Here is a 25,000-nt window from a genome sequence, read left to right on the forward strand (position 1 = left end):
AGCATGTTGGTCTTGGAGTTGAGGCTGGGCGGCGCCTTCTGCCCGCACCAACGACCCCAAATGATAGTGCTGGTCTCTGATTGGTCCTCCACTTCCACAAAGTCATACCTGCAGAGAGGGTCATCCGAAACAAGAGTGGGATGACGAGTGGGAGGCGTTGGCTTGGATGGGAGGAAACAGAAGGGTAAAACAGTCGAAAATTGCACCACCTTCTGAGATAATGCTTTACACGGTGCGATTGTTCTCAGGTGAGGCCTGTTCTTTTTCGACGCATCACCACTGATATTTTTCCTAAACTGTGGTTACCCGCCGTGACTGAAAACCTTCTTATCCATTTATCTTACTCAACAGTGTATTTTATACACTTGGTTTGGAGTTATTAGAAGATAATGATTGACATATTAATCACCTTTCTCCATGAAAGCCGTCGTAACATGCTTCTGTCTGTCAAAACAAGCAGGAAATCAAGGATCTTCCCTTGAGTAACCGGCATGTCTTACACCGCTCTCTGTATTAGAACATTTTCCAGTCCTCAGTACCTGCTTTGGCCAGAAATCAGATCAATATCCAGCGCCAGTATGAGTGAAGACACACGCTCGCTGTGAAACAGAACTGTTTTACAAAAATACATGTCTATTGTTGACAACAAGAAGCAAACTAAAAGATAAATGTTTTGAGTTTCTGTGATGGTGTGTGCAAGAACCCAGCACAAACATTTTTTGGCATCATGAGTTACCCGTCGGACTGAGTTAAACCTTATTTTCTGCTTCAATTCTGTTATACATATTGTAAACAGGGGACACGTTTCCCTCTGGTTATTTTACTTAGTTTCTATTATCCTGTTTTTACACCAAAATTAGCGGGTTAACCCAGGCAAAATAACAATTTCTGGCATGTTATGTTCGACGTCGCTAACATGTCAGAAACAGGGGCGTGTCATGGTTCCAGTGTGATTGGGAACGAAACAGTAGAGGCGAGAGCAACCTGAACAAACGACGACATAAATCTGTAAAACTTGGAAAAAAAAAAAGGATTTTTGCGCGGTTCAAAAGAATCGGATCGTTCTTGAACGACCCAGCTCTACAGTAGAAGCGGCGTGAAGTATCTATGCTGCCGGCGCGCCGCTCCGTGGGCGTGCCGTTTCTTTGGCGGCAGCTCTCTGGGAGCAGAGACACCGCTCCGGTTCGGGGACCGGCTCGGGGCGATGTTGGAGCCGGGCGGGGAGCGTGGGGGTTCTCCGCTGTGATCCCCACGGAGCGATCCCCGAGCTCAAAACATTTCATTGTCCCAGTCTTTCACATTGGGCAAAAAGCTTTGCTGAACCGCGGCTGACCGAGAAGGCGGAGGGACGAGGCGTCGCGGAACGTGTGATGAGCTACTCGGGGTGTTGCAGGAATTCAACATTTGGGCTAAATCCATCGTAGGAATGTGTCCCTTAAGACAAGGCCGCCATGCAAAACACCCGAGAAGCGAAGAAGTCTGTGGGAAATGTTTGTTGGCATGACGACGAGTAAACGCTATCGGAATCGATGAGCAAGTCAATTTGTGGGTTCATCTATTAGAGAGAGAGAGACACATACACACACTGTGTAAAATCCTGCCCTTCTTTTTTTGCAACTCTCCCCATGCCTCTCTTACTCCTCCCACACTCCCTCTGTTCTGCTGCCCCTGTCTTTTGTTGCAAAGTGCTTACAAAGATGGCTGAGTTGCAAACAGGGATTTAAAAAGTCTCTCTCTCCCTCAAGGACAAACTCTTTGGGCTTCCTGCCACGGAATGAGCAAAACTCCATCTCTCTGTTCCCCTCCCTGCAGCATCGCTCCGCTCGCCCCGTTGCTTCGCCTCGTCTCGGCCGGAGTCTCTGCATACTTCATCTCCCTGTCCAGTTGTTTTTTCCCGCCGACCTCCTCTTTTTTTTCTGACAAGATGTGCGTGTGATTCGTGGATAAAAAACATATCTTTCACCTGACAACTCGTGCAACTTTTTTCTTCTCCGTCACTCCAAGTCGTCCCGTTTCCTCTTACGCTCGCACACCTCATTCTGTCTCTCTCTCTTATTTTCCTTGTCACTCTCGTTTTGTCACCTGCCTCCCTTCTCTCCTCTTCCCTCAGCACCTCTCTCTTTCCTCATGGTCTACTTTCTTCCTACCCTATACGTTCCATCCATCTCTCTTCTCCCCTCTCTCTTACACCTCTGTGCACCGCCCCCCGCCCTTACCTGCAGACGCCGATTTCGGGCTCCTCCAGGCCGAAGCTGACGTCGAACTCCAGGTGGATGCGGGTGCGAGGTGGCGACATCAGTCTCCATGACAACAGCAGGTTGCGAGGGTAGGAGTTAGGGTAGCGCGGGCTGAAGACGGCCCCGCCCACCTCCGTCACTGTGATGTTCTCCTCCCGGCGGTACAAGTCTGTGGTGGGGCCAGTTGCGGTTTATTAGTGGTTATTGCTAATCAGCGAGATAGTCTGTAAAAGTACATCATTCACAAGAGAGACAGAGATAGAGATGGATAGATAGACGGACAGACAGAGAGACAGACTGACAGACAGGTAGATAGATAGATAGATGATAGATGGATAGATAGATAGACAGATAGGCAGATAGATGGATTGATAGATACTTTATTCATCCCTGGAGGGAAATTGCAGTGTCACAGGTAATAATAACAAGTAATAACAATAAAAAAAGAAAGATGAAAATGGAAACATGCACTAAGAAATTGTATATGCCTAAGAATTAGCAAAATAATTGGCAATGTGCAATACACATAAAAAATACAATAAATAATGGCAACAAACTTGACAACAAGCAATAAACCTTAAAATAAACAAAAAAAAGCCACAAAATAATCCAGGAAAATTGGCAATTTACAACAGATGGTCGTTGCGGTGGGATCATCAATATACATGCTCAAAAGTATTTTTTCACTTGCACTCAGTTACTTATCTACGAGCTGAGTGACTGCACTGAACATAATGCAGGAGTACAACAGCGTGTCTGGTGCATCTGGTCCTACCACTACCTGACATTTTAGACAAAAAAAAAACAAAACAGAGGGGCTTCTCTTGCTTCCCTTGCATCCAGTGCTATTTTGCCAGAAATTATCCAGAGCAACTTACGAGAAAGCAAAATGTGACCGCTCTCTGGCCACAGAGAACGCATTCTAGAGGTCAAGTCTGGACGGGTCACAAAAGTCGCGTTGAAATGATCGAAACGCGCACAGCACGACATCACACGACGCCACACGTTTTAGCCTCCTTTACGCCTCGCATTAACATGATATAATCTAGATATAATTACTGGATAACTCCCCACTTGGCATTTAAATATGTACACGCTCCACTGTATTTGTTTTGCATGCTATATTATTTTTCACAGAGTTCAATGAATGGGCTCAAAAAGAGACCAAAGAAGGAGAAACCGATAGACAGCAAAGGGGTGAACCAGCTAAATAAATATGTGCATAAATGTCACACTAAATAAACACAACACACACACATTACTCATACTCATAGAGGGTGGGAATGACGACACACTCACAAGACTCTTTAAACTAGGCTTTGATCCTACCAATTTGGGAGACTTGGGGCTATGCACAACATGTGTTTGTGTGTGTATGTGTGTGTGAGTATTTGCTACTACAGAGGAATAAACTTCCATCTTCAACAGAACTTAAAGTAATTACCAGGGCAGCAACGCTTGATACATACATATCTGCAGCCCAAGCTACACCCCGCTGTAGGCCGTTTGGCAAATGTGTAGCACCACGTTCGTCAAACTGCCAGTATGTGTGTGTGTGTGTGTGTGTGTGTGTGTGTGTGTGTGTGTGTGTGTGTGTGTGTGTGTGTGTGGCAGCGAGTCCTTTTGTTTGGGCCGCCGTGAAAATGTCAGACAAGCTCACACACACACACACACACACCGGCCGGTGGAGCAGTAGCGGCTAAAGGTCACGCCAGCACTTACTCCCATCGCAAAACTCCTCCGCCAACCAGTATGGAAACTGCTGAAGGAACGAGAGAGCGGCGGAGGAAAGGTTAATAGGGAAGCCCTCAGTGCAAATGTTTTCATTTGAGTTGTTTAATTGGAATGAGGAAACACACACACACACACACACACACACACACACACACACACACACACACACACACACACACACACACACGCTCACCAGCACACCTGACACTTCACAAAATTAGCTATTAACCAGTTGAAGCATGCGCACGCTGTGCTTTCCCCTCGACTACATATAAACATTTGGAGGATGTTTACACCATTTTGTGCAACAAGCATTTAAATTGGAAACACCCTTGACACAACCCTAGCCCCGTTGTAGCACCCATGTAGTCCTAGAAGTGTGATCAAATAGTCTATCAGTTCACAGCTGTTTTCCATGATGAGGGCAGGCCATTTGTTTTACATAAAAATGTACATATATAAAGATATACTGAACTACATTTTTTTTTTTACCAAACTAGGGTTTGCACTTTAAAGGTGTTTGGGCCATTTTTAGCAATTTCAGTGATGGTTTCATTATCGTCAATCAGATAGATAAGATAAGCAACCATTATTGCCTTATTTAATTTCACTTTGCTTTCCATTTTGCATTATTTCATTGTTAATATGAAGTCAAAATAAGATAATGCAACATATTGGTTGATGGACCATTACCCATCTATAAAGAAAGTGACTAATGCACTTTTATTTTTCAACTTTTTTAAATGAAGGATAATAAAACGTCCTGATGTGATATTTGTTACTAATCCTTGTGCGGTCAGTCGTCACAATGATAGGAAGCGGACAAGGGGAACCTCTGCACTCTGGATGCTGCAGTGGGCTGACAGCGCTGTATTTTCTGAGGAGTGTGTGTTTTTTGGTTTTGTTTTTTTGGCAGGGAGCTGCATGCATAATGAAGGTGCTGCATCCCACACCCCTGGGAGATGATGATTAAGCTTTGGCCTGTTCCTTCACCTTCATCACTTCATCCCCCTCTCTCGCCCTCTACTCTTTCTCCCACAATCTCATTCCATCATTTTATGTCTACCTTTTATATTCAGCCATCCTTCTTTCTTTCTTTCTTTCTTTCTTTCTTTCTTGCTATACTCTATGATTCCCTCTCATCAATGCCTTGGCACTCAATACTTGGAATGACTGCTAATTGTGACTAACAGCTTGGCACCTGAATGGTCAAAAATGTAAATTACTATCTGCCAAGAAAGGGGAGGTATATGCTTCAGTGTTCATTGTGTGTGTGTGTGTGTGTGTGTGTGTGTGTGTGTGTGTGTGTGATGAAATTCTTCCACACCGTTGATCAAAAGCCTGACTGCGTGGGTCTATCCATTCGTAAAAGTGCTTATGTGTCAGGAACGTTCACCCACTAAGGGTCACTGGGGAGCAGACCTCATGGTGTGTGTGTGTGTGTGTGTGTGTGTGTGTGTGTTTGTGTGTGTGTGTGTGCGTGTGTGCGTGCGTGCGTGCGTGCGTGCGTGCGTGCGTGCGTGTGAGGAGTGTGTGTGCATTCGATATGTGTCCATGAGTGTTTGTGTGCACGTGTCTGCTAAAGCTTGCAGCAGCGCTCTTCTATAGTTGGTGTTTGTGTGAGTGAAAGAACTGAACGTGCACGTTTTCACATTGTAATGTATTTACTTGTATGTGTTGCGTCATCATTTATGAATGTACATGTAATCATGCATGTAATGCACATCCGTCTATTCTGAACTTGCCTTATGTTATTCGAACATTACAGTGACTTGATATTTCTCCTGTTGCCCTCCTCGGCAGTAAGGGATGTTTCCAATCTATTTTGCAAAAATAAGTTCCTAGTTATTTTTTAGAATAAAGGGGGAGCGGTAGTAGGATGTACTTTTTATACATTTTATACCTTGTACCTGATTCATTTAATGGTTCTGTTGTGCATAAGTAATTTTCAGTATTTCTTGACCAGGAGAGTTGCTGGCAAAATATGATGTTATTGTATAGGGGCATTTGCAATTTGAATGTTCATAGATACATTCTATATTAGGGTAACGGTGTAGAGATATTGAATACATAATTATTAAATATGTTAAAGAGATTCAAATACGTCTGAAGGGAATCTCTAAAATGCATACGGTTAAGAACAATATACCATCCATTAGATAGCAAATTTAAATATTCACAATACCACAAAGTCAGTCTGTTGATAAAAGTTTATTCCCAATTAAGTGTTTGAGGTGTTTGGTTGTTTTGGGCAGTTCTATGGTGTTCTATGGGCATAACTGATTCATTTTAGAGGCGCAACAAAAGCGAAAATGTTTTTTGCCGAGTTGTACTGTATAGATTAAAACTACAGCGACGCTAAAAGGGAAGCAGACGGTGCCTTAAAACAAGAGTGTACCTGACCCTGGCATTCAACTCGAAGGCGGGTGGAAAGCAGAGCGCAGTGGGAGTGTTTTCGGGGGGGTTGGACTTAGAAATAAACACAGGGCAGAACAGTCAATGTGCTGCGCAGCTTTTGAACCGAAAACAACTTTTTGACCGTGGATTTCTTGACTTATTTTTAAAGAATTTGCACATAAAGAATTAAATGTGGATTGTGGACGGGATGCCAATTTTAATTTTTTTGGTGCATTTTCTTGTCCACATTTTCATTTGTGCATAACATATGTGTGCAGTGTCCACTGCCTTAGCAGAGCATGCCTGCGAGTGCACGGCTACATGGGATCTCATGTCCCTCAAAGTGAAAGCGCTCCAGAGAAAGGGGAAACTATCAAACAAGTGAATATGCTAATGTGTTCAGCATGACCTCCACCTCCCTTCCTGCGGGAGCATGGAGGAGGGAGTTGTACCTCCCCAATATCCCCATGGCTGCTCCCCTCAATGTACCTCTGACCTAAATGACACGGCTGAAAATTAATGACTCAGTGATGAGATACAGGATTTTAATTCCATCTAGAGAAAATTACACTTGAGGCCTTGAGTGCATGTTTGACTCTAAATGTAAGGATATAAACCTTAGTGTAGTTAGGCAAAATGTAGGCATGGATTTCATTTTCATTTCCTTGAAGCCTAAAATCCATGGTGCTACACTGTGCTCATAGTATTTAACCTATTCTCACATAAGGATTGCCTCAAGATCAAGTCTCCCCGTCCGTACATTATGCCTCATAGTTACTCGTATTGGCTCAATGTTAACTTGAAACTTCACAGAAAGTTTAATTGGTTTTTATCAATCTCAGCATGTGATGATTTCAGCGCCGATAATATGAAACAACGAGTGAGTCATGCTGATGGTTTCAGACAAACACAAAGGCGCCATCTCTGACATACACACACATTGAGACACGATGTCTGCTGCCACATGATGAGCCCGCTATCTGACGATTCAACAATGACGTTGCATGACTGTGGGGTTTTTTTTTTTACCCATAAATGACGACGTATGTGCGACTTACTAATTAAGTTCTTGCTATAACACCCACCGCTGTGTTTTTGAAATGCATGAGATAAATGAATGTGTGTGTGTGTGCGTTCACCTTAATTAAATTAAACCTGATTCTTCCACCTTCAGCGCTGAGGGTGTGATGTTCTCGATGACGCTGAGTTCTATTTCTGATCCGAGTGCCAATCACACCCTCACGACGCAGCAGCCAGCCTGCCTTAAGAGGCACAAAAAGTCCATAGCGTGCTGGAGAATGTAAGGAAGCGAAGAAGACGGAGAGTAGGTGTGTGTCAACTTTAACTTTCTCTCCTAATTATAGTCTGCCAGGGATGAAAGCCCATTCATATGAACCAGGAAAGTGCACCGGAGCCCCGCAATAACCTTCCCCCCGGTATTGAACCTGTATATTCGCACGGTGTGGGTCTTGTGAATTCACGTCTCAATTTGGCGGAATGAAGTTTATCTGGCCCCTTGTTCTTTCCCTGTGAGTGGCAGTCTGCTTGTGATGCGTTCACTCTCGGAGACACATTCCCGCAGGACGTTACCTATAACAAGACAAACCCTGCTTCCCCGTCGCTCTGTCCCCAGCCTAACAACATCCTGGCCGACTTTCATCTCCTCCAAATGAATTCTCATAAGCCGCTGTGCCAGCTAACAGGATGGAGATAATGCATTCACTTTTAACCGAGGGAGAATCCACCAGAGGAGACGCCGCCCCGCGCTGTTCCTCTTCTTCTTCCCGGTGATTGGCGTTTACACGAAGTGCGTGTGTGCAGGAGGGACTCGGCTCAATGTAAAGACAGTTTGCGTTAAACAAAATAACCGGGGCTGGTGTGTGGATTCAAGGGCGTTCATTTAGATTCTGAGAAAGATTCTGGGCATTAAAAAAAAAAAGATAGAAGTAAGAGCAGATGTTTGGTTGAGTAAGAATTAATTTACAGAAGAGATTTTTTTCTCAGTTTTAAGTAAAGTTACGGGTTCATATTTTTAATTACATATCTCCCAGTCTGACAGATGCGGTTCCTGCCCCCGTTATCCCCAGTGGTCTGCCGAGCTGTTTACTCATCTGTGTTTGGAGATGGAATGTAGAACACTGCCCATTAGCAGTGGAACTGCCACTAAACACTGTGTGTGTAACAGTCAGTGTAAGTACCACTCCATGTTGTTCTGTGTTTGTGTGCATTGTGTGTCTGCTTATATCGACCAAGTGGAGCAGCCTGTTGTGTATGCATAACAGTGTCGTGTATACGTGTGTCAGGGTGTGTGTGTGTGTGTGTGTGTGTGTGTGTGTGTATGTATGTGTGCTCATTTGTTGCAAACTTGAGTGGAACTTTATCTCCCAATATTTTTATTCCAAACAAGGGAAAAAAGCCAGAGACTTGTTACTTCCCTGTAAGCTGTGGGCTTGTCTGGATCTGTGTGTGTGTGTGTGTGTGTGTGTGTGTGTGTGTGTGTGTGTGTGTGTGTGTGTGTGTGTGTGTGTGTGTGTGTGTGTGTGTGTGTGTGCGTGTGTGCGTGCGTGCGTGCGTGTGTGCGTGCGTGAGTGCGTGTGTGTGCCTTTGCTCTTATATGTGCAATCATGGCCGTGGATGGTAAGAAAAACACCCCCTATATACAGTATGCAGGGCTCCAGATATGTGACCATTTTTTGAGAGTGTGCGAGTCAAAATTTCACGTGGTTGCACTCGTGCGAGTGCATGATCATTAGGCTGTTTTGGTGCCCCTGAGGCATGGGTATTGCGTTAGCCATTGTGGTTGAAGGTAGTAATATTTCTTCCTCACTGGCTCAGCCGGTCTCTCCCTACCTGCACTCTCCCTGCCTGCTCTTTCATCATCAGTGCATGTGTACGTAGGAGGGTTGGGCAATATGTCAAAAAATGTTTCTTCTGGCCACCGTCAGCCCAACAATTGGTAATTGCCAATATACAGTATTTGTGTCGGTGGGTGTGGGGCAAGCGCGGCGGGGGGCGGAGCCACTCAGGTGGAACAAGGATTTTCAGCGAATGCAACCACGGAACAGCTTGTTGTGGAAAAGAAGACAAAATCCCCTAGATGGGATTATTTTGTCCTAAACTGGAAGCAACTGGCAAGCCGAAGGACGTTAATAAAGTAATTTGCCCTCTTTGCAAATGAGTAGTGCCAGACAAGATTCTAACACTACCAATTTAAATGGTCATTCTTTTGCACTATTCTAAATAGGAGGAAGGATTTTCCGAGTTGAAATGAATGCAGCATAAAAACTGTAGAATGTATGCAACGCATTGTAGACATGGTTATATTTTTACTTTATGGTCCCAAATTTTAATTTTAATTTTTTTTTACTCCGGAGCTAATTCATTTTACAAGACAACTTTGAAACACCTCTTCAATGCTATGACACCAAAGTGTCTTTGTCAAGTACTGTAGTTATGCGATAAGGCACAGGTCAGTTTCCAGTTTATCAAGAGCCTCACTACTGCTTCTGCTAAAGGTAGGACTCTGATACTGTGTGACCACTGGAATGCTCCTCCTACTTGTGGTGTTTCCGCTGTATTATTAAAAAGAGAAAATTCTAATCATCTTCAGATTAGAGGGAGGCAAACCATTTAAATTTGCTAAATAAAAGGACAAAAATCGCACAAAAAAGAAACCAAATCATGTGCCGGTGCGACTAACTGAGAAAGTTGCTAGCACCAGTGCTACCAGTGGAAAACATAGTCTGGAGCCCTGAGTATGTGTCCTTAGTGTCTCTGTACTGTAGTATTATTCTGTGTTCGTATATGTGTATATTAGTTTGTGTATGAGAGAGAGAGCGAGCGAGAGCGAGAGAGCGAGAGAGAGAGAGAGAGAGAGAGAGAGAATACATTATGTGCATGCATGTGTCTTATCGAGGCCGTGCTGGCTCTGCTGTTTTTACCGCACTCTCATGTCATATCAGCTTTAAATATTCCCCCACCAATTCTAAGTCACGCTCACACGTGCATGGAGGCGTAAAACAAGACCAACACTGTCTCACACGCGCACACGCACACACTCACACGCAAACGCACACGCACACACACACACGCACACACGCACACACACACACACACACACACACACACACACACACACACACACACACACACACACACACACACACACATACACACACAAACACAAACACACACACACACACGTCTCAGGGGTGCCACTGCATGCCGAGGGGTGTCAGCTTTGGTCAGTTTTGGCCCTCCTCCTCCTCCTCATCCTCCTTTTTTCTCCCCCTCCTCCTGTTCCCACCATCCTGTAATTATCTGATAACTTCTGCGACCCCCCTAGCATTGTTAAGTCCTTGATTTAAGCAGTTCTGTTAAACTTCAATAGCAATATATATATACAGTATATATATATACAGTGTATATCTATGTATATATATATATATATATATATATATATGCTATGATTTACTCTCTTCTCCTATTCTCTCCTTGCTTCACTTCTCACATATTTGATGTGGTCCTACTTTTTTCTTCTTGCAAAGCAATTTACTTCACATCACATTCCCACATGCACCATGAGCCTGCATGTTCTCTTGAAGGCAGTGTGAAATTGGAGGGATGGCCTGGTGAGGGACCAAGAGGGAGAAGGAGGAAATGTGCAAGAAAGAGAAGCCGTCCAGTTCATTAGACGCTTCATGGAGGCATTCAGCTCCATCCATACATGCTGAGGTCACTGTGTGTGCATGAATTATAGAGGGCCTCCCATATGTAATTATAGAGAACAGCACAGTACGTGCATTATGGTCACCCAGTGGCACACGGTAGAAGATCTATCAAAAATATAACTGCTTTTAGGGTGTGCTGGAGCCAATGATGTAATAACTACCGTTAATGTTATTACTGCCAGTGATATAATATTTTTTCTATTCTTAATGTAATAACTTACCAGTAATCTAATGACATTTTTGAATCAATCACGTAATAACTTTTGGCGCATACTGTAATCATTCATTACATGATTGGCTGGTTATCACATTATTTGCTGGGTTAAATCATAAAAGTGTATAACCGGAGCCGATAATGTAATAATATAATTATATCACTTAATTTATTCACTTAATTCACTTAATAACCTTTTTTTTTGTTGGTGTTTTGTTTTCGTTTGTTTTTCATTTGGTCAGAAGATAATTTCGTTTTGTTTCTCGATTCTCTCGAGTTCTTCTTTATAATTGCAAATGAGTGGAAGTTACTTTTCATTTGAGATCGAACTTTACCTCCAGCGCCTTAGCTCCATTTTGTTAAATGAACAGTAGCCTATAGTGTCAAGACAATGTTTAGTTCTTTAAAAAGGGACTGTAATTCATTCATTATCATTATAAAACTGAAAGATATGTTACCAAAGTTATCTTTGTAGGTCATGTCATATACTATATTTTACAATTTGGAATTTTGCATTAAAGGTTGAAAGTTGAACACAAGTGATAATGTCAGTTCGGTTGAAGAAGTTATTTAATTATACTTGATTGAAGATTATGTTTTTCATGGAAAGAAGTGGTGTTCCTTTTGTTTCAGAACACAGCATCTGGTATAGAGGTATTTGGTTTCATATTATACAACATAAGATTGTTGTAATCATCTTTGTTTGCAAACGTGCGCTTGATTTGGTACTCAAATGGTTAAGGAGTAGAAGGTAGGGCTGGAGATAAGTACCACAAACAAATAAATTGTCATAATTCCTAGAGAGAGTAAGAGTGTGTGTGTGTGTGTGTGTGTGTGTGTGTGTGTGTGTGTGTGTGTGTGTGTGTGTGTGTGTGTGTGTGCGTGCGCGTGCGTGCGTACGCGTGCACTATTTGAAAGTGGCAACAGAAATGGTAAGTATCATGGAAGTGTGACACTTTATAGCCAATCAATAAAACTTAAATAAATTTTAACAAGTATATTATCACATTATCGGCTCCAGTTATTACATTTTCATGATTTTTTTGTAACCCAGCTAATAATGTAATAATCAGCCAATAATGTAATAACTTATTACATTATGCACAAAAACAAATTACGTTATTGGTTCAGAAATGTCCATACATTATTGGTAAGTTATTACATTATCAACTTTTATAACATGAAGAATGGCAAAAATATGACGCTATTGGCAGTAATTACCTTGACTGTAATTAATACATGAATGGCTCCAACAGTGTGTAATCAGGCCACATCAGAGCAGGAAATGGTCGAAAAGCCCCGTCCTCTGATCAAACTGTGACGCAAATGGATGGATTATTCATTCTTAAGTTCTAAACGGTGTTTTCCTGTTTGTGTGGAAGGGTGGAGGTGGTTCGCTAACACAGCACAAACAACACAATTTCAGTCTGTAGCTGCTCTCTTTACATATTTCACCTCTCACTTAATGTTTTATGGCTATCTGGCCACGGCAAAAAAATGATTTTAGGTCTAGCTTCTCTATCTCGTCCACCAACACCTGTCCAAAAACAGGGTATTAGACTTCAGAATGCTTATTTCCTGTACTTGTCATGGCTGCCGGGGCAAATTAATTTTGTTCAACATTCCTAGGTGGATTAAGAAAATAGCCGATTCCTGTGGAAAGTCAGTGGCAGGGCTTTGTAGCAAGATGTCCTTCATATGGGTCTTTCATTCCACAATCTGATCAAAGCCATTGGGAGATAAAAAGTATCACGCACACACACACACACACACACGCACACACACACACAGACACACACACACACACACACACACACACACACACACACACACACACACACACACACACACACACACACACACACACACACACACACACACACACACACACACAACCACTGCCTAGATATCACAATATACAAACATTACGAACACACAACCCCACCCATTCACATGTGTATCCTATCTATCTCTTACTCTGCTCTCATTCCCTCTCGCTCTCTCTCTCTAGCTCGCTTCTTCCCACACTCCTCTACTCATCTGCAGGGTGGTAGAGCAAATCATGACCTCGCACCTGCCACAGTGACTCCCTGAGTGAGGAAAATTTTCGTACAATCCAAAATACTGCAGGGTATGCAGACAGCTCAATATTCTAATCATATGGGGGTTAGAGCATGGTGTGTACTGTCTATAAACGTGCGTCTAGGTAGATGTGTGTATGTGTATGTGTGTGTGTGTGTGTGTGTGTGTGCGTGCGTGCGTGCGTGCGTGCGTGCGTGCGTGCGTGCGTGCGTGCGTGCGTGCGTGCGTGCGTGCGTGCGTGCGTGCGTGCGTGCGTGCGTGCGTGCGTGTGTGTGTAATCAAGTGTGCACATGTTTGCTGGGTCTGCATGACAGAATTATTTTTGCATGCCTGAGTTCTGTATATGTTTGGTTGTGAGTGCATACCTATGTGTGTAGCGTGTGCGTGTGTGTGTGTGTGTGTGTGTGTGTGTGTGTGTGTGTGTGTGTGTGTGTGTGCGTGTGTACGTGTGTGTGTGTGTGTGTGTGTGTGTGCGGCATCGAAACCTTGACCCGTGGCACGCAATGAGGTTAGACAAACATCCACAGAAAGGACAAAAACACTGCTCAGCAAGCTTGCGACTTAGTGTCTCCGATCATTGAAGTGCCTGACCCCAAACAGACATTGTCACGGAGAGAGAGATTCAGAAAGACGAGATGTCTACCTACGACCCAAACAACAAATCTTGAGTTTGAGTAAATGATGTGGCTACAGCCTGGATCACGTGACAAAACACTCCGTGTTCCCCTGACTTCGCTGAAAAGTTATGTATTTATGAGTGTCGACATGGCCTGAGAAGAAAACGGGTGAGAAAGTACGCGGAAGAAGAGCAAGGGATAGAATACAGCAGCAGAATCAAAGAGAGGGAGCAGGAGAAATGATGACAGAGGGAGAGAGAGGGAGAGAAAGACAGAGCGAGACAGGCATACTGTACATGGCTACAGCTATTCGAGTGTAAAAAGAAGAAACAAAGTCAACAATATATTCACAGAGTCATTGGATAGCGACTAGATCAAACACTGCTTACACCAAAGAGCATGTCTGATTAAGGCCTCATAAATTAACAAGGACATTAAATGGGGTGTGCGTGTGTATGTGCATTAGAGTGTGTTTGTGCATGTGTTGGTTTCGGTATTTTGTGTATGTGTGTGTGTGTGTGTGTGTGTGTGTGTGTGTGTGTGTGTGTGTGTGTGTGTGTGTGTGCGTGCGTGTGGTGTGTGTGTGTGTGTGTGTGTGTGTGTATTACTGGCGATGGTACCTTCCCTTGTTGTACATTTACTTTTTGCAAACTCATCATTATCTCACGTTTATCGCTTATTTCAAAAGAAAAACCAAAGACCAGACATCGGTGGATGGTAAAGACCCATAACGTCAGATATTGGTGGCTCTTTCAGCCTCTTTGGGCTCTCACATCTTCTCCAGCAAGTCTCCACGGCCCTCTCGGGACTTTGATCAGCTTTAGCATCCACTTAACTTGCACAAGTGGCCCTTGCCTACCCGTGACTCAACACCTTGCTGATGGGGACAATTTAGCCGAATAGGCACAAAGAGTCGGGGTGAACCGTGCTCCGCCGAGCAGAGAAGAAAAGCAAAGGGAGGGAAAACTCTGTCAAAACCTGTTATTAAAGTAATTTTCCTGGCGGAGTGCTAGAAATCCTCACTTGAGTGAGAGACAGTTGAGATGCAGAAAATATAAGTGTAGTAGTATTATGGAATTGGAAGTTAAAGTTGGCCATTGAAAGGCAAACAATATATTCGCAATTACCAATTGAATTGTCCATTGTGTTGATTTTATGCTTCTATAAGTAATGATGCACATCCACCTTGGGAAGAAATTGATGAAAATCTCTTAAAACATTTCTCACCCTGGCTCAAGATAACATGATTTAATCTCCCTGTTCTGTGGGTGGCTACTTAGCATGCTCACTTCTTGGCAGTGATGTCCTTGGGTGTAGTGCCTTGGCTGGCTTTGCTGAATAATGCAGCAGGGCCTGACCCCGGCTGAGTCAGCACCGTGGACAGGTCAGAGCCCGGCCCGTCGGCTGAACGGCTCTGGCAGTCATGACACATACGGATGCACGCGCAGAAACAAATGAACAGAATCCCCGGCATGGCTAGTACGCACGCAAACATGCATATTCATGATATGCGAGCGTACACAGACACATACACACACACACACACACACACACGCACGCGCACGCACGGACACGCAAACACACAGTCATGAATACAGAGATGAAGAGAGGGGCATGGGGCTAGTTAGTGGCCAGTCTTGCACAGAAAGGACATTGTGCTCCCAGGGTCTGAGACGGGAACGGAATGCATAATCAATTCCCATTAAAGCTTTATAGCTCATGAATTAGCCCATATAAAAATGAAGGATAATACAACCCCAGCGCTGCGGAGACTGCATTACACTCACTCTGAACTTCAGAGCCGTCTGCTCGCTGCTCCGTCTTGAGCTGGAATTTCACATGAACAAGTCGTCTAACTCAACGTCTTCGCGGTCGTGTGAACGTGAGCGTGAATGTGCATCAAGCGCTTGATCTGTTGAATCTGATTAGCCCTGTTATGTCAATGTGTTTCCGTTATCGGAATATTTCAGCTGGGGGAACAGCCTCTGTTCCCTTGGGCTTGTGATTAGACCGACTGCGTGTTGGCTGGAGATGCTGACATACGCATAACGAAGGCTGGATGGGTTTCCTGGAAAGCAACGCACACTTAAGCACCGTGAACACGGTCGCTACTGCACTACACCCCTGGCAGTTTTACCATTCGGCATCGGTAGTGAATTGCTTGGGGCCTTGTGATTTTGTGTTTCCTAAATTTATTTGTTTGTTTATTTTTACATTTGGACGAGTAAACAAAAACTATTTGGACCTATTATGGTCCAAACATCAGCAGAACAGTGAAGACATGCATCACCTTCCCTTGACTGTGTGCTGTCTACTGTGTGTGTGTGTGTGTGTGTGTGTGTGTGTGTGTGTGTATTTGGGGGGGGCTGTAGGAACGCTGTCTATGTGAGAGCTTCCAAGATGCCACTGATCAGTCATCCATTCTGCCCGTTTGCTTTTTGGTTTTGCCTTTCCGGACAGCGTTTCTGCCTTGTGTGCCCGGTGTAGGTCTCCAAACTGGACTGCACGCACCGTGAAGGCCCCCTGGCACAGGGGGATGCGGCAAAATAATATTTTTATACTTTTGGTTCTAGGCTTTAACCTATGTGCGTACGCGTAAAACCCTGTTTCCGGGAGCCCCTCCCCCCCAAAAAAATGAAGTAATGAAAAATCCACAAATAATTTCTTTACACACCTCGGCAATCTGACTCCAGTTCAGTCACTCAAGTCCGTAAACTCCATAGTTGGTCATGCACAAAGGACACCTTGAGTCTCTGAAACCCAGGGCCAACCGTTCAACAGATCTAAACACACACACACACACACACACACGCACACGCGCACACACGCGCAGAGTTGTGGACTCTAACCACTGGTGAAAAGGCACATGGACCCCCGGCTCCTGCTCTAGGCATTTTGCCGCTCAGGGCGGTGGGAGCTGCACAGCGGAGCGCGGATCACGGCCCCGATGGTGCGCATCGGGACGCCAGTGATCAGCGCTCCGATGTGCGTCCATCACGGGTGGGCCGAGGACACGTTCCTCATGAATATATCTTACCCAAAGAATCCGCTACCTCGAAGCTCATTCTCACAAAAAAAAAACCCCGCCTGATGAAAAGGGCACTGGGTTCACAGGGCATCAAAAGGGCAGGTGCTTCTCCAAACAGGCTATAGAACATTTGAAGTTCCTCAGTTAGAACAGTTAGAATTCTCGATCGGGTCTTTCCTTTAGTTGTGTGGCTTTGTTAACTGAAAAGAGCTGCCTCCAAACAGTTTTTGTTCACTCGCCGTGATGATGAAAATAGAGAAGGGCCTGCCCCCACAGGCGCAAGCAGCAATAGCCACTCACTCACTCACTCACTCACTCACTCACTCACTCACTCACTCACTCACTCACTCACTCACTCACTCACTCACTCACTCACTCACTCACTCCCCACCAAATACACAGTAAAACACACATGGACAACCAGACTTCCACACATTACCACATTCATTCACTCACACAAACACACACAGATGAAAAGTCTCTCACGGGGAATTTCAGGTTTTACAAACTAATGAGTGACCTGCATGATTTTAAAGAACAGTGGTGCTGCAGGGCGATAATCTGCTCACTTTAAGGTGGAAATGTCACCTAATCTCTTGAACTTGAACTTCTGCGCTGTGTTTGCTTGATTCTTTTGGTTTTATAAGGTAACAGGTCGTTTTTTTCTTCCTCCATTTTTTTTTTCTTGTATGTTTTTTTTCCTATTTTTATTCTTTACTTTACTTACCAATTTATTTCATTAATTATTTAGGACAGCTGACGACAAGATCAATCTTTCCAAATAATGAGGAAGTGGAAGCAGAAAGGGTGTGGGCGCAGCACTGCCTATAGATGTAATGGCGGGTCAAATGGGAGGATGGAGGAGGATGGAGGGCGAAGATGGAGAGAGGCAGCAGATGGTTAAATAGGATGATAAAGGAGGGGAGTGTGTGTGTGTGTGTGTGTGTGTGTGTGTGTGTGTGTGTGTGTGTGTGTGTGTGTGTGTGTGTGTGTGTGTGTGTGTGTGTGTGTGTGTGTGTGTGGTCTGTGTGTGTGTTGGACGGAGTTCCATTTTGACTTGCATGCAAATGATGTTGGCAGGTGTCACGGGAAGTGCTGAGAGCCAACACTTCTGAACGAGGTGAGAGGCCTAATCACCTTTCCATAGTCATGCCAATATGCAGTTTTGGAAATTGCGTTTCACAAAAGTCCATGGAAAACACACACACTCACACACACAAATACGCACGGCAACAAACACAGACTTGCAGTGTGGCTACATCCGTCCAACTCTTTGCATGTGAATGGTGGTTTCACCCACACACATAGTTGTGTGTGGGGGATGGTAGTTTGAGAGGTAGAGCTGGTCATCTAGTAATCTAAAGGTTGCTGGTTCGATCCCAGGCTCCTCCTGCTAGCATGCTGTAGTGTCCTTGAGCAAGACACTTAACCCCTAATTGCTCCTGATGGCTGCGTCCGTCGGTGTTTGAATCGTTTTTGAATCGTAAGTCGCTTTGGATAAAAGCGTCTGCTAAATGTAATGTAATGTAATGTTAAAAGCTGTCTAGGGCCGGGAAACTTGATCGATTGTCACCCAATAATCGAATCAGCGTTAACGTCTGGTCTTAAATTAAAAAAGCCTTTCTTAACATTCTCAGATATCAAATGTGAAACAATATAATATTTAAGTATGGTAGTGTTAAATAAATAAATCAATAAATAAAACAAATAAAAAAACTAAAATAGTTCAGCATTTCCTGAAGGGATTAGGCCGTTTGATTTCCAGTTGACTCTGTCGAGATTCCGGAAGAAGAAGACGAGCATGTTCACCTTCACCTAAAAACCTGTTTGGATGCATTATTATTATTATACATATTATTAGTAGTAGTAGCAGCCTAGTTATTGTATTAATAATTATCAGGCTATTATTGTTACTATTATTAGGATATTATTATTATTATTATTCTTTACATAAGCCCCTTTTACACAGCCTGTTCAAGGCGGGGATGTTGTTCCTTTACTCCGCCTCGCCGTTCTGTGTAAAAGGTACGAACACAGAATGGGGGGGCATTGTTAATCCACCTCTGAGCCGGCAGCGGACGTAGTCACAGAGCCGAAACGGGGCCAAAACGCTGTCTGTGTAATAGGCACAGCAGGCATGCTGGGACACGGGTGTGACGTTTTGATGACCAGGTTTTTCATTGGTCGGTTGGTCGGTTGGTCGAACTCTAACGGAGGAACTCCATTCAAGAACTGCACCTCGTCAAAATGAACCTTAAAACCAATTTGGGCAGCAGATGTCCCTCCATTGTCCCATTCAAATTGTGGCCCACCAGGTCACAACCCGCCGCATTTTGCAGCGCTTCACTGTTGGCCGTGCGTGAAAAACATCGTAAATTCCTTTTTTAAGTGCAAAATTTGATTATAGCAGATTTATGTTCCTCAAGTTGTTTTCCATCTCTCAACGTATTTTCGAATCTGAGTTTGATTCCTAAATATTGGATGAATATTAAAAAGTCGAGCTTATGTGCTCCATCGACATTAGGTGAGGTACTCAGCAACAAGTTGTTGGACACACATTGTTCTTAAGGTTCCCTTTAATGTAAACACGCAGATCAAGATTATCCTTCCTTATTCCATATTATGTCAAGTCAGAATGTGAAGCCGTTCTGATCAAATAACGTTACGAAGTGAATCGACTCGTTAATGACCACAAATAATAAAATAATGTTGCGCTGACGCCATCTCAAAGGACGCGAAGAAGAAGAGCTGACGTCACTTCCGCAAGCAATGTTTGTGACAACAACAAATAAGAACAAGAACCAAGACATTTCACTTCTCCGCGAAAACGTCTCCTCCATCTTGTTATGGATTATGAGAAGAGGGTGGCAGACACTCTCAGTTATATCGCCAAAATCACCAAAAAAAACGCTCCCATGAAAAAGCAATTCCCATTGGAACCCCAAATTCATGTCGCCAACTGCATTCCGGGAACTGTCGTTTTCTGGCGAGCTGAAAAGGGCCACTTTCTTAAAACTGTCATTGTTATTAAACAATAAATGCAGGAAATGGGAATGTTTATAAGTTACAGAATAACAGAGGGGACATTATAGTATAGTGAGCATGACCTTAGAATTAAAAATAAATACTTAAAATTAAAGGATTTATTTGAATTATACATTTTCCAATATTTTCATAAATTAATGATTTAAACATAATTTCAGTGAAACACATTCAACATTAACTCATTGAAGGAGTACAATGTCCAAATGTCCAAATGTAACCATTAAAAGCACTTATTGTGTTTCTAAATGGGTATTTTGTGTTTCAAAAGTCCGGAGACGCTTCTAAAAACTTTAAAGCCTGATTTGTCAGAACTTCTGTTTTCAAAAGCTTCATCTTTATAAGTCATGGCTTCCAAAATATTTGTTTGATTCACACAGGTGACTTTGTAGCTCTGATTCTACACTTTCATATTATGCGGGAAAAAAATGAATGTTGAATTTCTGAAGTATGCAGTGGGTCACAATTTGTATGTGTTATTATTTTTAATATTCAAATAAATTCACATTTTTTAATGCGGGGGGGGGGTTAGGCACATGGTTCACTGAAGCTCCGCAGCAGCTTCACACATTCACCTCCTTTATGGAGAAGCTCCCACATGGAGAAACATTCCAAAAAACGTGTAAAGTCCCGTCAGAGCCTGGAGCATGGAGACGGAATGGGAAATGGGCAGAATTGCCATGAGATGACTGTTACAGATACGGTACGGTGCGCACCGTGCAGCGCCGGCCGCTCACAGCTCTGCTGTCAACGGAGGCTACAGCATTTATTGAATTAAATTATTTAAAATAATTGTATCATTGTAAATACATTTAATTTAAATGAGTTTGTTAAATCAGTGTGATTCTCCCCGTATGTTATATGTCACACTAGAGATGCTGAGATAGTGCACTTCAGGGACAGCGTGATTATTGCAGGGAGATGTATTGTCGGCTTGGTTTAAAATGAATTGTGTGATGTTTAAGCATTAAACCATGCATGTATCGTTATAGGAAAGGTAGATTATTTCATACATTTAAAAAAAACATTAACAACTGGCAATTATGATGTTTTTTTAACATGTGTGTAGGTCGATAACTGTCACAATCATGGGAAATTTGTTTACCATCAATTGGCATATCAATAATTGCAATTAGCAATTTAATCAATATTTTTGTTCATTTTATGCAACTTTCATATTGTAAGCTTATAATAGTGTTATAATACATGAGCTACCTGAGCGAGAAAGAGGAACCTTTATAACCACAAAGAGTAAGGTTTTGCCTTTCCGGACAGCGTTTCTGCCTTGTGTGCCCGGTGTAGGTCTCCAAACTGGACTGCACGCACCGTGAAGGCCCCCTGGCACAGGGGGATGCTGCCTTCCTCAGGGTGTCTTGACACAGTAGAAACAAACCAATAAGTAATCAACACACCTGTGTCAAGGTGCATTGATTGGCATATTTAGGTATGCATATTTATTTATCATGATTTTCTGACATTGGTTAAAAAAATCCTGCTAAATTCCATGGAAAGACACAATTTTGCAATCAAACTATTTCACAAAACGATCGCAATCTGCTCAAATAATTGCCATTAAAAGTAGTGTAGTGTGAGTGTATGCATACATACTGTATATGCGTATATACATCTGTTAGCTTGTCGAGTACGTAGGGTTTAAGGTGTGTATGCATAAGTTAGTGTGTGTGTGTGTGTGTGTGTGTGTGTGTGGCTTGTTAGAGCAGCAGTTGGCTCCTGCTGACAGCGACTGCAGCTGCGCAGCAGGCTGACAGGGACAATCAATTAGCCCTGCACCAAGCACACACATTAACATATACCAAAACACACACATACACCTACACACAGCATCACAAATAATTAGTTTTTGCACAAACTTAAGGTGAGACTTTGCGAGACCACACGTGAGACTTTGTTTTATTCCCTCCGTCGCTGCTTCTGCTCCTTAATTATATTCATGTAATAAGAAAGAGGAAAGCAGCCGTTTAAGCTCTGTTCACGCTTATCCTATATACATGCATGTAGTCATTATCTGCGTTGTGTGTGCACTGTGCGTGGGTGTGTGTTGGTATTTATAGATGTGTGTGTGTGTGTGTGTGTGCGTGCGCGCCTGTGTGTGTGTACTGTATGTGTGTATGTGTGTGTTGGGCTGATACATCTGAAGGCTGTGTAGACCATTACTGTGCAGTGAAGTGTCTGTGTGTGTGTGTGGGGGGGGGGGGGGGGCGGGTGATTGTGTGTGATAGAGCTTTCACCATTATCACATTATCACCTGATAGCAGTTATTTTTTCAAAATTCTTACTTTCCATAAGTATGTGTTCATCTCAAAGTCAAGGGAATTTCTAGAGAATGTCAGAAATGTTGTGTATTTGGCACGATTTGGTCCATTCGAATTTCTGAATGTTTCAATGTTCTATATATGGCTCTTCATAAGGGTCATACAATCCTTTGTATGACAGTTAATCCTCAGCTCAAGTTTCACACACCGAATGCGTGTGTGTGTGTGTGTTTACTCATGTAAATACGCACAGTGTGTGATGTCGAGCAGATGTTTTGACAGCCTTCTGGGTCCGCCTCACATCAGCAGGGGGAGCATGTAAGTGTGTCCATGTTGTTGTGTGTGTGTTTTTGTGTGTGTGTGTGTGTGTGTGTGTGTGTGTGTGTGTGTGTGTGTGTGTGTGTGTGTGTGTGTGTGTGTGTGTGTGTGTGTGTGTGTGTGCTTTGATGGACTCATGTCACCAAACAGTCCTTGTATCTTGATCTTGGCACGTCTGATTGCGTGCGTGTGTGCGCGTGTGCGCGTGTGCATGTGTGCATGTGTGCGTGTGTGTGTGAATATGACAGAAAGCAAGAGGCAGAAAGAGAATATGTGAGTGCATAAGGCTCTATAAGATTGTGTGTGTGTGTGTGTGCGTGTGCGTGTGTGTGCGTGTGTGTGCGTGTGTGTGTGTATGACAGAAAGCAAGTGGCAGAACGAGAATGCATAAGGCTCTATGAGTGTGTGTATGTATGAGCGTGTGTGTGTGTGTGTGTGTGTGTGTCAAGTGAGCAGGGTTAAGCAGTGCTCTGACTGTCATTGTGTATCTGACCTTCTATCACCACTGGGATCACTTATCCCACTGCAAGCTCTATAGACCAAGAGCACGCTTCTCTCTCTCTCTCTCTCTCTCTCTCTCTCTCTCTGTCTCTCTTTCTCGCCACTTTTCCTTTCTTTGCCCTCTCTCCCTCTCCCTTCTGTCTATGTTTCTGTGGCTTTCTCTTTCTTTGACTGCTTCCCTCTGCGGTCCACACTTCTCTTTCTACTTCTTACCATCGTCAACCTTGATTCATTCTCTCTCCCTCCCTCTCTCCATCTCTCGCTCACTGAAAACCTCTCATTCTGCACTGTTCCCTGTGCGGATAAAAAAAAAAGAAAAAGAGAGTTTATGATGAAAAGAAAACCAGAGCAGATGCTCATGATGGCAAAATAAAACAAATGTGGATAGAGGAGGAGTAGTGGGAAAGACAGAGAGAGGAACGCTTTAATGTTTGGTGCTGTGATATAGACTATATATAATAGACTGATGGATGATAATGTAATATTTCTTATTTCATTGCCAATAGGGTCATCACGGTTGTGAAACTTGAGCTGAGGATTAACTGTCATACAAAGGATTGTGATGAATGAATTGCGTTTTTCTTCATTTTATGATACCATAATATATAATATATGATATTGTACAGTAGTAGGTTCTATAATAGTGTGGTAATACACACCCTTATGAAGAGCCATATATAGAACATTGGCACATTCAGAAATTGGGATGGACCAGATCGTGCCAAATTTACATTCTATTTGTTGCAACATTTCTGACATTGTCTAGCAATTCACACACACACACACACACACACACACACACACACACACACACACACACACACACACACACACACACACACACACACACACACACACACACGCCGACACACACACGCACACGCCAACACACATTTAGACACAATCTCACAGCAAGGTTCATTCCGGCATTACAAAATGAAATTCAAGGACTTTCAAGTACTTTTTAAACACTATTTTTTCATTTTCAAGGACTTCACGAAAAATAAATATAATACATTTTTAATGTGATCTTTATTCATTAAAATATACTATAATCTTAGTCTCATTCTCTATATTCTTATTTATATAAGTATATCTATTACATAGATGTTAACCATAGATATATACTGCATATATACAGTATATATACTGTATATGTATCAGAGTTTCCATTATTTTCAGTTTCCAAAATTGCTGCCAGTCCACGTATCCTGGAAGATTTCAGTGTCCCGGACAATTGGGAAAGATTATGGTCAAACATTATCTGAGTTTATTGCTTAATATAGCTTAAAAACAATTGATAGGCAGGCTACATAAAGAATGAATTCATGAAGGCATCGTAGATTTATAATATTTTTTTCCTGAATATTTTCAATAAAATAAGTCCCATCAGTTGACGCAGTTTAAAAAATGAATCTAATATTATAAATATTATGCATATTATGCATATTACTACTTGAAATCAAATCATTTTAAGTAGTAACTTTCAAGGTAGTCACACAGGACACACACACACAAACACACACACAAGAAGTCTGCCAAAAGAAACCGCCAGATTTAATGTCATACGCTTAAGCTGGGGGCACATTACGTGATTCTTTTTCAGTCGTAAACAACAATGAAAAGATTGAGCAGCGTACATTTAACGACTCCCTTCCTCACAGACACATAAAAACTGCTGTCTTTGAGGAGCACAATTCGAAAGACGGAGAACAGTTAAATGGAGTGTTGTGGTACTTCAGCACCCCTGAGATTGTACCTTGCCGCAGTTTTTCCAACACCAAAACCAAACACCAAAACCACCCAATAAAATCCAACTTTTTGTTG

The 25,000-nt window shown here is 42.9% G+C and overlaps 1 protein-coding gene across 1 annotated transcript in view; it reads right to left on the reverse strand.

Annotated features, from left to right (window-relative positions):
• Nucleotides 1–25,000, reverse strand: part of pdgfd (platelet derived growth factor d) — a 59,755-nt gene that overhangs the window by 25,150 nt on the left and 9,605 nt on the right. Inside the window, exons 2-3 of the mRNA XM_080006472.1 lie at nt 2,217–2,406; nt 1–108 (exon numbers count right to left, since the gene is read on the reverse strand). The exon at nt 1–108 is cut by the window's left edge and continues 70 nt beyond it. Coding sequence (XP_079862598.1) covers nt 1–108; nt 2,217–2,406 — 298 coding nt within the window. The remainder of the gene's footprint in view (nt 109–2,216; nt 2,407–25,000) is intronic.

The sequence above is a fragment of the Zeus faber genome (genome assembly GCF_960531495.2).
Source record: "Zeus faber genome assembly, chromosome: 9".
NCBI classification, from domain to species: Eukaryota; Metazoa; Chordata; class Actinopteri; order Zeiformes; family Zeidae; genus Zeus; species Zeus faber.